General features: G+C 41.7%; 1 protein-coding gene across 1 annotated transcript; it reads left to right on the top strand.

The window, feature by feature from the left end:
- The first annotated feature begins 462 nt into the window (after positions 1 to 462).
- On the top strand, positions 463 to 12266 carry bicral (BRD4 interacting chromatin remodeling complex associated protein like). Its single transcript, XM_039738225.1, is given in 13 exon segments — positions 463 to 586; positions 953 to 998; positions 1213 to 1261; positions 1444 to 1509; positions 1911 to 3244; positions 3247 to 3331; positions 9325 to 9424; positions 9672 to 9763; positions 10307 to 10359; positions 10551 to 10696; positions 10792 to 10886; positions 11596 to 11698; positions 11791 to 12266. Coding segments are annotated over 13 exon segments (2499 nt in total). The 5' UTR covers positions 463 to 579; the 3' UTR covers positions 12114 to 12266.
- Positions 12267 to 12736: the final 470 nt, after the last annotated feature.

The raw sequence follows: 12736 nt of genomic DNA on the forward strand, positions 1-12736 counted from the left end.
CACTGACTTAATCAGTTTTAACGTGAAAAGATGCAGACGGAAGAAGAGAAGAAGCGGGCCGATAGAGTGGAGAAAACAAGCTGCTCACAAAGCAGCAAGTACATCAGCCTCTGTGCAAACAAATGCTAAACGTACAGAGAAAGAGGATGAAAACTAAGTCAAGTGTATTCACTGCACGTTATTGTGCAGTCCGCCGTTACTGGTTTCTAACATTCGGTGCTATTCTGTTTGTCAATTAGTGACAAGGTGAAACCAAGCAGATTGTTTTGTGGAGGGTTTTATTGAGACGGAGGTGTTTGATTTTTGTAAAGCTGTTTGCTCAATGTCTTGTATAGGAAGAAGAACTCTCTGTGACACTTGTTTGTACAGGTTGTGTACTACATAATGACAAGCCAGCATCTTCACTCCAACTGTTAGTCATATTGAATAATATTGTTTTGTGTTCTTACTTTTTTTCCACAGAGCATGAAGTCTTAAAAAGACTGGACACCAATGGATGAGTCAGTGGGCGTTTGTTTAATGGGCGATGCGTGTGGAAGGAGTAAAACATCTAGAAAATGTCTGACCGTGCACACGTGAATGACAGGTATGTGGCTGTTAGGTCTCGGTAAGCATTATTCTTACTCCTGTCTTTGACCTTTAATAAATAATAAATATAATTTGTAGACACACTGTCAGCTTTAAGCACATGTCTTTGAACTTTTCTGTCCATTTTACTTCAATTGAAGTATAGAGAACATCTGCTGCAGTGCTGGCACATTAAGCACAAATAGCCTTATTGCTGGTATGATGGCACAGTACAGGTTCAGGTAAATATTAGTTGTAGAGAAGATGGCTCCTTCCTTTGCTTTCCATCCTGCTGCCTGATGTTTTAAGCAGCTGGGACAAAGGGATGTAAACTTTGGTAATTCAACAGCTGGGTCACCTTTAACAGAGTTTCTCACATTTGCAGTTGTCATGGAGGATGAAGATGACCGCCGGCTTCTAGACATTATTGGGTAAGTTAGCCAAAGCAGATTCCTATGCTGGTCACCAAGTGCATTCATCAGAATTGCTCCTGGCAATAATGGATTGAATTTTGACTTTGTCATTAGAAATACCAAGGAGCTGCATTCATGTGGTACTAAGATATGAGCAAATCATGTGATGGGAGCTGATTTGTTTAGATGGACATATTCTTCCTCTCTCATCATTGTTTTCTCTCTCCTCCAGGGACGTGCAGGCACTGAATGCCTACCTTCATGGCACCAGCAGAAAAGCAGTAAGTCAGTTTTTAAAACTTGCACCTCCTGCCTTATGACTGAAAGAAAGAAGGTTTAAAAAGCACCCTTAATAGTACTGGCACACTTGCAATTTGCTATGGACTTGGGCTATTACACTATAAAGTAATTTATCGTTAGATAAGGCCCGGTCAGGTGATCATCCCTATGCTGTGTTTTACAGATTGATGAAGAGGATTTGGACCGGACCACATTCAATTCAGCCAGCTCTTTCTTTGCTAGTACAACTGTAAGTACCAGGACTGGCATCGTTTTGAATCCTGGAACCAGAATGCCAGTCAGGGAAGACAGCATTGTAACTCTCATGACAAGGAATGGCTGGCTGGGTGACTGCCATTTTGAAATGGGGATTTGTGGTGTCAGTCACAGAGAGAGGACTGAAATATGAGCAGCACTAAATCATTGCTCTGTTGTGTCTGTTTGTAGGGAAGAGGTGACAGGTGAGGGACACTTTCATTCAGGCCTCTGTTGTGTCATGTGCAGAGTGTGGATCAGTGGGTGAGTGACGCTGTGTCACTTTTGTAGTGAGCCCAGCCTTCCTTGTCATGGTGTGAAAGCTGTATGGATGACCTTTGGCATGAATCAATTATTTTTTGCTTTCAATTTTTTTTTCCTCTCTTTTGATTACAGAGCACCACCCTGAAGGATGTGACTAAGCATCTGGGCAGCCCTGGTGCAGAGGGTCTGCCATTATCTAACAGTTTGCACTTTCTGGAGGAAGATGGCTCTTCTCCAGGGACAGAGACAGAGCTGGGGGAGGAGCAACCTTTTGACATTCTGCAGAAGTCACTGCAGGAAGCCAACATCACAGAACAGACATTGGCGCAGGAGGCGTTTCTGGAGTCCTCTTCAGGTCTCAGCCCTGGTCACCTCTTTGCTACACAAGTAGCTAATGACACCACTAACTTGGGTAACATGGGCCTCTCTCAATTCCCACCCTTCTCTGGTGTGCAGTCACACAACAATAACCCAGGTGGGCCCATTCAGCTTTTGAGCTCCTTTAACACACAGCCCTCAGTAATGACAATAAACCATCTGGATCGTTCCCAGATTCTTCTCAAGCATGGCCAGTCGTCATCTCCTAATGTAGGTAGTGGGCTGTTTGTTCAAAGGCAGGCAAATTCTGCAAACCTTGGCAGTGGCAATATCTTTAACAACTCACTAAGTGGACATATGAGTTTGCCATTTAAAGGCTGTGAAATGCAAACCGCTTTACCACTGCAAAATATCATCATTCAGAGGACTCCATCACAGCCCCTTGGAAATCAGAAAGGCCCAATCAGCATTCAGCCCAAGCCTATGGTGGATGGTCGGCATGCTGTTTACAGTGTCAATAGTGTGGGTGTACAACAGCAGAGCAGCCCTTTTGTTCCAGTCTCTTCATCTCAAATGGACCAGCAGCAAATGACTGTCAGTATTATTAACCAGCCAGGGATGAGCAAGATTGTCCACCCTGGGGGCATCACAAGTAGCATACACCAGCACCCTTCCTGCTTGCCTCACAACCAATTTCTTCTCCCCACCTCCCGTCCCATTACATCCAGCAACGCAAGCCAAGGAATGCAAACACTGAATGGGCAGGCTGGACAAACCTCTGAACCTTCTCCACAAGTTTCTAGTAACACTCCCTATTCGGAATCCATTTTCCCCCAGCATGGCACACCCGTGCAGCTGATTGCTGGGCAGAATCTTATGTCACCTAGGGGTCAATTTATAGTCCATCAGCAAGTCTCACCAGCTGTTGTGCACCTAGCAGCCCCCCAACCGGACATGTCCAAGGTCAGAGCAAATGTTCCTTTAGGGACCATCCATGGCATGCAGATCCAAAACCAATTTGCTGTTGTACAGTCCAACAGCCCCATCCCTAGCAGCTATGAAACTCAATCTCAACCTTCAGTTCAGGGCTTCAATTCCCAGCAATCCTGCTTTCACAGGGACAAGTTCAGCAACAGTGCCCCCAAAGCATAGGACATCAGTTCCTTATCCCTGTCGGCAGCAACCAGCAACAGGATAATTCATCTTTGCAGCAGCAGCAGTTTGGACAGAACCAGGTGTGTACTTTACATGTTGGTTAACAAGATGCAAAAATAGATTAGGAAGTGACTCTCTGAGCAGTTTGTTTTTAGTTAAGCAAGATATTCATGGTTCAGTATAACATAATTAATGAGACCAACCAAGAATGTTATAGGATCAGTGTTGTCACATGTACTGAGTACAGTGAAATTCTTAGTTGTGCTAACCAACATGCAACACTTTGCCACACCCTCCAGCAGCATGATCAGTGAGTATTACCACCTTACCTTGAAGCTTATGACTTCTTTAAGATGAAATGTCTACTCTGCTTATCTGAATTACTGTAAGGGAGTGAGGATGGAGCAAATGACTAGCAGAGAATCTTCCCTGATGTGTAACAGTACTTACCTGTTGCATAATAAGTGAGTCCTTGCTGAGGAGCTTTCACAGAATGTGAGCGAGTGTAGTAATTGCTTATTGGATGGTGCAAATCTATGAGACATATACGGTGTCCCAAAAGTCACTACATTGATCCCCTGCTATATCGCGGTTCAGCTATTGTGCCCCCGCTATATCGCCAATTTTTCTGTGGAACATATCTAACATTTAAGCAATACAGTAAATCATTAAATATAATAGCATTGTACACTACCGTAGACAAAGAGTTTCGCGTTACAGTACCCAGATGATTTCTTACAAGGCCCGTTATTAGCTGAAAGAGGAGACTCAACCAATCATAGCTTGATTTTCATTCTTTTGGGCTCTGATTGGCTGCTGTTAACGTGGTGTAATATCTCAAGCACAGAGAGCATCGGTCCCCGACGCATCTCAGTTCTCTGCGTATCGCTTACCTTGCTTGTGGTCCGATTGTTGTGAACAAACTTTTTGTGAACTTTTCGTTTTGTTTTAAGCCCTTCAATGGCTCCCAAGCGTCCTGCATCTTCTAAGAAGGGAAGGAAAGCGTTATGCGGACGTCGCTCGCCATTACGGCCTGAATGAATCGATGGTACGCAACATTATTATTATATTATTATGTTACTCATATCCTTAGCCCAACATCCACATATCATAAGTGTTTACAAAGTGTGTTTTAATAAGTTTACATGTGTTTAAAGCATGTGGGAGGGGTATTTTAAGGCTTAAACTATAAAAAAAAGTTTATTATATAGTCTTTCTATATCGCGGATTTTCACCTATCGCTGATGGGTCTGGAATGTAACTTCCGCGATCGGCAGGGGATCATAGTATACACTTTTAATTAATTCCTAAAAAGTACACAAGAAACTGAGTTTATTAATATTTCTTGCATCAACAAAGGAGTCGTTGCAGTTTTACTTGCTAGGCATGCCATCACGTTCCAATGCCTTGAAGACTAGTTGTATACCTCCACATGAATGTCTCCATTTTTGACCACTTTCAGCCACCTTCGGACCCAAGACTCTCTTAACGTTTTGCAGCATCACTTCCCCGACCTCGCTGCAGGCCGTGCGGATTCTTTCCTCAAGCTGTGACGGGTTACGGAGCTTAGTGGCATACATCTTGCTTTTGATATAGCCCCACAAAAAAGTCACAAGGTGTAAGGTCAGGGAAGCGCGGAGCCCATTCGAGGGGACCCCTTCGACCGATCCATCGGTCAGGAAACTTGATGTTCTGGAAATCTCTGACTTAACCTGGCAAAGTGGGGAGGGGTGCCATGGGTAAGGGAATGATTAGTTTGCCAAAACTGCAACGCCTAAGTTGTCATATGCTTATGGCTTAAGTCTCTCCAAATGATACCTGGAATGAAATAGTAAAAAGGAAGTGTATAATGACTTTTGGGACACCCTGTATGTAGGAGATAGAAGGGGCCTTACTAAGTTTTACAGTCAACGAGACTCCTAATAGGGGTGCATGTACAAATGTTGATTAAGAAGTAAATAAAATCATTTTGTAGTGTAAAAGTTCACAGCTTGGCAGTGATGGTTTTGTAAAGAGTTGACACGATCTTTGTGAAGACAACAGATTGGGCAGTGCTTCATTGAAGAGTGTGAACAGACAGTGGACTGAGCCTCTCTGATATTATTCTAAGTGAGATGAAGAGACAATCAGATAGGGCCTCACTAAGGAGTGTTGAGATGGTGCATCTTCAGACTGTCTTCGAGGAATGTATAGGAGGGGTAGGATCTCGTATGTTCAATAGATTAGAGCTTGAATTGGGGGGGTGGGGGTTTGTTCCCATTTTTAAAAATCTGCTTAGTCCATACTATTTGGGATACATTTAAAACACTGCTTTCATTTCAAAAGTTTTCTATTCACAGTGGAATTTTCAGATTATTACAGAAACACTAAAAATGTACAACTTTTAATGACTGTGCATATGTGGTTTGTCAGCTAAGAGCAAATTTTGTTTACAGAGCAAATGAGAAGTTTATTGAAATACTGAAACTATAAAGAAAACCAAGAGCACCTTCAGAAAACAGAACACCCGACTTTTATCTGGGCAGACAATGTGCAACTGCTTTTAAAAGTTGCAAATAAGCAGAAGGTGGCCAAAGATATCGAGAGAATAGAATTTGATGCAGTTTTCATCAGCTAATGCAGAGAAGTTCCAAAATTATAATCCTCGCTGTAAAGATGAGGGGGCCACAAGGGCATTATCACAACAAAACAGAATTCAGAGTCTGATAGCCTAAAAATCACACATCAGCATTTTAAAAAATAACTTCGCCTTCCCCATCCACACTGCAACAACAAATTTATACACTTTGGAAAGTGTTTCTGAAAAAATTTGTTTTTGTGTTTGAAAATGCCATTTCAGTGTGGGAGGCCAAAAATAGCAAAAAATAAAAAATATTTGTTTTCATATTCAGCCATGTTAGTATGGGCAGGATTTGTGGGGAGCCAAGTCCTACCCTGTTTTCCTCTAGGGGGCGCTAGCTCCCTGGTTGGAATAAGTTCTTTTGTAATTGCAGTGTCTTAAGTAACCCGAACCTATAGAGATATAATATAAAAAGATGATACCCCTCCCTTAGTAATACGGCAGTAAGAAATCACATAACAGAAAATAACTTAGCTTTCTTTAATGACGATTTATCATCATCATTATTTGATGATTATCAACATCATCATTAAAGAAAGCTAAGTTATTTTCTCATGTGATTTCTTAGCGCTGTATCACTAAGAGAGGGGTATCGTCTTTTTATATTATATCTATATACTGTAGGTTCAGGTTACTTAGGACGCTGCAAACTTTTTCCAACCAGGGAGCTAGCGCCCCCTAGAGGAGAACAAATGGGATCACAAACAGGATTATGGATAAGTTAATAACCGTATGATATTTATAATGTATCATATATATAAAAAATGCAAGACTGTATATATCAAGATCCTGCCTAGGTGATAGTCTTGTCATTGGCTTCCTCGTCAGTAATGCGTAAATCGTTATTAAAGAAAGCTATGTTATTTTCTCTTATGTGATTTCTTACCGCCGTATCAGTATGGGAGGGGTATCGCCTTTTAATATTATATTTATATAGTTTTGGGTTACTTAAGATGCCGCAATTAAAAAAAACATATTCCAACCAGGGAGCTAGTGCCCCCTAGAGGAAAACATACCCCAGCAATTGTAAGTGAATGGCAGGAACTTGCTCTGTATGGGGTGCCAGTCCATTGTAGAGTAAGAGACCTCATATGGCTTTATACATCAGTCAGAGAGAATTTGATATATTGCTTAGTTGTTTGTAGAGTTGTTGTCATGTCCTTAGTAAGAATATTTAGGCAGGGTGCCCCCAAAGAATTCACTCAGTGTGTGGTTTACCTGGCTTAGGTTGTGCGCGATCACTTTTGGTTTATTTTGTAGAATGGTGGAGTTTCACTGAGAACTAATCAGTCGGCATGTATGCTCATCAGTGCAGCTCTAGATTTAGTTTGTCTTGTGCTGTTGACTCATCCTTCAGTTTGACTGGTAGCAAAATGTCCAACGTCCCAGTGTTACAGAATCCACACTGAGACCAAGTGCTGAAATTGATGATCGAAAAGGGAACAATCCTTTTGAGTTCATATCATGTTTCTCATTATACTGTACCTCCACCCCATTATGTTTGTACAGTATTTTATGTTTATAATTTCTATATTTTGTTCCTTCACTTGTTAGATATTTATTTGTTAATGTTCTATACTTCCTTTTTTCTATCCACTGAATAAATCTGATTAGTCCAGTTCTGGGAGCACTGGGCCTTAATCAGAAAACGACCCTGGATTGAGCACCATCCCATTACAAGGCACAAGAATCAACACACCCACACACACACTGGTAAAAGACCAGTTTATAACCACATTTCAAACTAATTTGCTCTTGTGATATTGGAGGAAACTGTTGTAACCATTTGAAAGTTTGTAAGAGTCTAGTGTAAATGTGCAAACTTTGCAAAGTCTCTGAAATAGGTTTTAATCCCATTGTCCTGGTGGTGCTGCTGTGCCACTGTTTTGTCCTTATTTAATTGAGTATTGTTGTTATTAGGCTGACAGCTTTATCCATAGCAACTTACAACATTTGAGAGATGCAGTTGGTTATGTTTCTTTTGTTTTTTCAATTGGAGCACAGGCAAGTGAAGTTCAGAGCCTTCATTGACTTCGTGAAGATCACAGCGAGGCGTCCGAGTGTCTGGGCTTGTGAGTGTCCTGAATAAAAACCAAGATCCAGGCCTTTAATGACCTCTTAGGCACAGCCATCAGCAGTGTGTCTGTCTTTGGAGAGAGTGTTTACCTCGTTGAGAGGTTTACTTATCTCGGCAGTGACATTCATCTCTGGTGACTCTGCCTATGAAGTCAGTAGACGGATTGGGAGAGCATGGGGGGGGTCATGAGGTCGCTGGAAAGCGGTGTGTGGCGCTCCTAATATCTGTGCAGAACGACAAAGGTCTAAGTCTTAGAGTCCTGGTGCTTCCTGTCTTGTTATATGGTTGTGAGACATAGACGCTATCCAGTGACCTCAGACGGAGACTGGACTCCTTTGGTACTGTGTCTCTCCAGAAAATCCTTAGGTACCATTGGTTTGACTTTGTGTTGCTCATGGAGTCCCGAATGAGGCACATGACCTGCATTGTGAGGGAGCGTCCGTTAAGGCACTATGGACATGTGGAGTGATTCCCCGAGGGTGATCCAGCTCATAGGATCCTCATTGTTGGGGACCCGAGTGGCTGGACCAGGCCAAGGGGTCACCCATGTAACACCTGGCTGCGGCAGATAGAGAGTCATTTCCGGAGCGTGGGACTGGACTGCGTGTCTGCCTGAGGGGTTGCCAACCGGGATCCCAAGCTGTTTCATCGTGTGGTGGGTACGGCAACGCACTGTACCAGTGCATGCTACCAAACTTGACTTAACTTGACAAGTGAAGTGACTTTTTCATGGTCAGACAGTGTCAGCAATGGGATTTGAACCCTCAGCCTCAGGGTGTGAAGTCTAAAGCCTTAGCTACTCTGCTTCACTACCACATATTTTTCTGCTTGTTTTGGAATGTTTTGCCATACCTAATCTGTAGCTATTTAAGTTAAACAGTGGAGATGATTGGCGTTCATCATTAGGGACCTGTCAGATATCACCCCAGTTTGTACTCTTTTTCTACAGATAGATACTTTATTCGTCCTCAGGGGAAACTCTTCTGCAGCTTCTGAAGTACTGATTGCTTTAGTGGTCCCAGACAGTTTTCCCATATCCCCACCCAGTAGGTTCAGATCAGCTGTAAAATACAGAGTAAATCAGGTGCTGCCACCTATTGGCATGAAACTGTAAAAAATGCAGGTTAAAAATATATATGTATATGTGTATGGTGTGTTAGCTGAGAGGTTTGAGTGCAGTGAATCAATGTATTAATTTTTTTATGGAATGAATATATAGATATGTCTTTCATACTAAAGTAAAACTTGCATTGAACAACATGCAGACACGATTTAAATGTATTCTAACATTACTCCTCAGATCTCACTATATTGAAGATATTTCCCTCAAAATTTCCCCAGTCTCACCCATCCTGTTTGTATCTTTATGTGCTCAGCAGGTCACTCTAGAGGCACAAGTGCAGACTTCTCCAGGACTTTCTTCAAAGCCTCAAGAGCCTAGACAAGGACACATGTCAAACCTCCTAAATAAAAAAGGTGAGACCATGAGAGCGTAGGTAGACTTTCTTCACTTACATTGGTCTGATACCATCAGAGATATATTAACCAGTGTACCACTTTGATAATTTCCGTAAGTTTTTCTTGAGTATAGCATCTGTGACCACTTGCCAGAAACTGTAAAGCCAACATTGATAAAGTTAAAACCTGAGGAAAAGTAATGGGCAATTGATATAAAGGGTGAAGAAGCAGTTACTTACATTCTTGCTCTGTGTGTTTCTTTCAGTTTTGAAGAGCTCAGGGGGACCTGCACCACTTGTGGAGAATGGACCTCCCAACAAAGTGGCTGGACACTCCATTCTGCAGCACAGTGTTCGGGTGCGAATCTTAGAAAACCACAATTTAACATAAATGTATTTTGTTATGGCCAGTTCAGCAGAGTACTGAGTTACTGATAGGTCATCCTAGGATGAGTATGTATGGGCCAAGTTCAGACTACTGCCATTAGTGATTTTGCACAGACTGGTGATGTTACTGATTAAACACCAGACTGTATTGTAGGACTGCTGTTGCTCACCCCAGGTTATTGAAAAATTAAGGTCAAACTAGATTTGTGAGTAGCTTACTTCAGTCAGGTTCTATACTGGTCTAACTGAAACTGATTTCAACTGTGGTTTTATTTTAGATAACTTTTTCTAGAATCATTAACTGCTCTGGTCAGTCTGCCTATAATGAAACCAGTGTTACTCTTTCCTATTGTTTTTACTATTTACTGTTTACTAATGAAATCAGTATTACTATTTGCTCAGACATACTGTAAGAAATAGGAAATAGATATGATCATACTGTCTAACAGTGCAGCATCATGAACATTTAGTTTAGGAACTATGAACATAAAATAGGCTTTTTATTTGTTCTCAGGCTTCTGCAGCAAAGAAGAGACAGGCATCTCATCAGCTAACAAAAAGCACCTTGTGAGTACCCTTCTGCTTGTTTAATCGGAAGTGGGCAGAACCATGTTCTGTCCCGGAGAAATGGAAGATTCAGGTAGTTAGTTGGCGTAGTTTCAGAGGAACTCAGTGTTGGTGTCGATATTGTTACTGCTTGAAGAGTTCCTCTGTAGTCCTCTCTGAGCCCTAACTAACTGCTTTTCTTTTCATTATAGCATTTTAGAGCAGCTACAGAAAGACCAAGCCTCTGTCCAAACTGCAGACAGGGCTCACTTTTCCTCCCTAGATGACGCTATTCGCAGACTTCTTCCCTATCATGTCTTTCAAGGTTCTTTGCCCTCTGAAGAAGAGTTCACCAAAGGTATTAGAGGGAGTGACTTTTGAAAGCTAAAGAGAGGATGAAGGGGTGTTTTGACCTGAGGTATAATATGTGTTTCTTTGTTTTGATTACTAAAGTGGATGAAGAGTTTGAAGCGGTTGCAAAGCAGGTGCTGTTGAGGACAAAGGCAATGCTGAACAAGTACAGATGGCTGCTCCTGGAGGAGGCCAAGGTATGTGCTTGCCTCTTGCCTTTTGGCTCTTACTCTTATTTGCAGTATCTGTGCTTCTCAAACTTAGTATGTTATGTTGAAAAAAATTATCTAAACAATGTATAGAAGCTATTTAAAAGGACAAATAAAGTGTGAGGTTATATAATAAAAACTGTTGAATATAAATCAAGGGAGACTTTTTGCTCAGACTGTATATACACTTGTGAGACCACATCTGGAGTATTGTGTGCTGTACTGTGCTGGGCACCACACTACAAGAAAGACATAACAGCACTTGAGGCTGTGCAGAGTAGAGCAACCAAGTATATCAAAGGGCTTAAGGACTCAGAACATTAAACCTGTTTAATCTTGAACAGTGGAGACTGCATGGGGTTCTGATCCAGGTCTTCAAAATTCTCAAAAGCATTGATAAAATAGATCCAGCAGAATTCTTTTATCATAATGGTGAATCCTGTACTTGAAGATGTGGAAATTAAGAGGGATTGCCATTTTGAAATGATGCCAAAAAGCAGTTCTTAACTCAAAGAGTTGTGGGCACCTGAAACTAAGTACTGAGTCATGTAGTTTAAGCAGAAACCTTGACAACCTTTAAGAAATATCTGGATGTGATACTGGAACAGCTCAGCCATTGGCTAAACAAACACGCTTGACGGACTGAGTGATATGCTCTTGTTTGTCAAATATTTTATGTTGTTATGTTTTTTTACAGCGATTGAACCCCTCCTCAGAGATGGTCATGATTGACAGAACATTCAATCAGGAAGAGAGAGCCAACCTGACCCGAGACAAGCGCCTTGCTCTCATGGATCCAGGTGAGGCATGTACTTTCTTAGTAGTTGATTCCCAAATTAAATATATATATATTTTTTGTCATCTCTGTGCCTTTCTTTGATTTTTTTTTCAGATGGCTTCCTTGAGGACTTCTGCTGCCTGACCCAGGCAAAAAAAGAAGAACCAGTTTCTTCATGCTCTAAAGATGATCCACATTTGGAGCAAAAAAATGTATCCACACCCACAGAGACCTTTAGGACTATATCCCTCTCTAAGGAGCTGCCTGCTTCAGCCTCGGAAAAGGAGGTACCCATAAGTGGACACCTGCAGACAGCAATTGGCAGCGTTCTGGAGCACAAGAATTCCCAAAATTGCATGTCTCCAGGGCAAACCCATGCCGTGGGTCACACAGACTCTGCTCTGGAAGCAGCTGTAAATAGCATATTAGATCCCTGAATTTTCAGAGTTGTAAATATTTTGTCTCATTCTGAGTAATGGAAGCTCTCTGTGTTCAGGTGTATGCTACTACTGAAGCACTTTTCATTTGGATGAATTTTCATATGCTGCTCACTGCTATAACATGCTTGAGCCTGACTCCGTCCTCACTGTTTTTACAGTGGTATTTTGTGGCTAGTCAAATTGGCAGTGAGGTGTGCTATTGGTCACTGACAGGTTTATGTGGATCCCAGTGTACCTCACTCTCTCTGTCCTGCGTCTGTTTATTCCCTCTTTGACCAGACCACAGGATATTGAGAGCATTCTTTCACATTAAGGAAAATGCCTGTCAGCAGATCCCTGGAGGGCCCAGCAAGTAGTGCTCACTATGCTCCATATGGTCAGAAGAATGAAGATTTTAAATACATACTTTATAGGAAGTGTTTGTGTGTGTGTGTATATATATATATATATATATATATATATCTGCGGTGGGCTGGCACCCTGTCTGGGGTTTGTTCCTGCCTTGTGCCCTGTGCTGGCTGGGATTGGCTCCAGCAGACCCCCATGACCCTGTGTTAGTTTATAGCAGGTTGGAAAATGACTGAATATATATATATATATATATATATATATATATATAT

The sequence above is a fragment of the Polypterus senegalus genome, chromosome 16 (assembly GCF_016835505.1).
Source record: "Polypterus senegalus isolate Bchr_013 chromosome 16, ASM1683550v1, whole genome shotgun sequence".
NCBI classification, from domain to species: Eukaryota; Metazoa; Chordata; class Cladistia; order Polypteriformes; family Polypteridae; genus Polypterus; species Polypterus senegalus.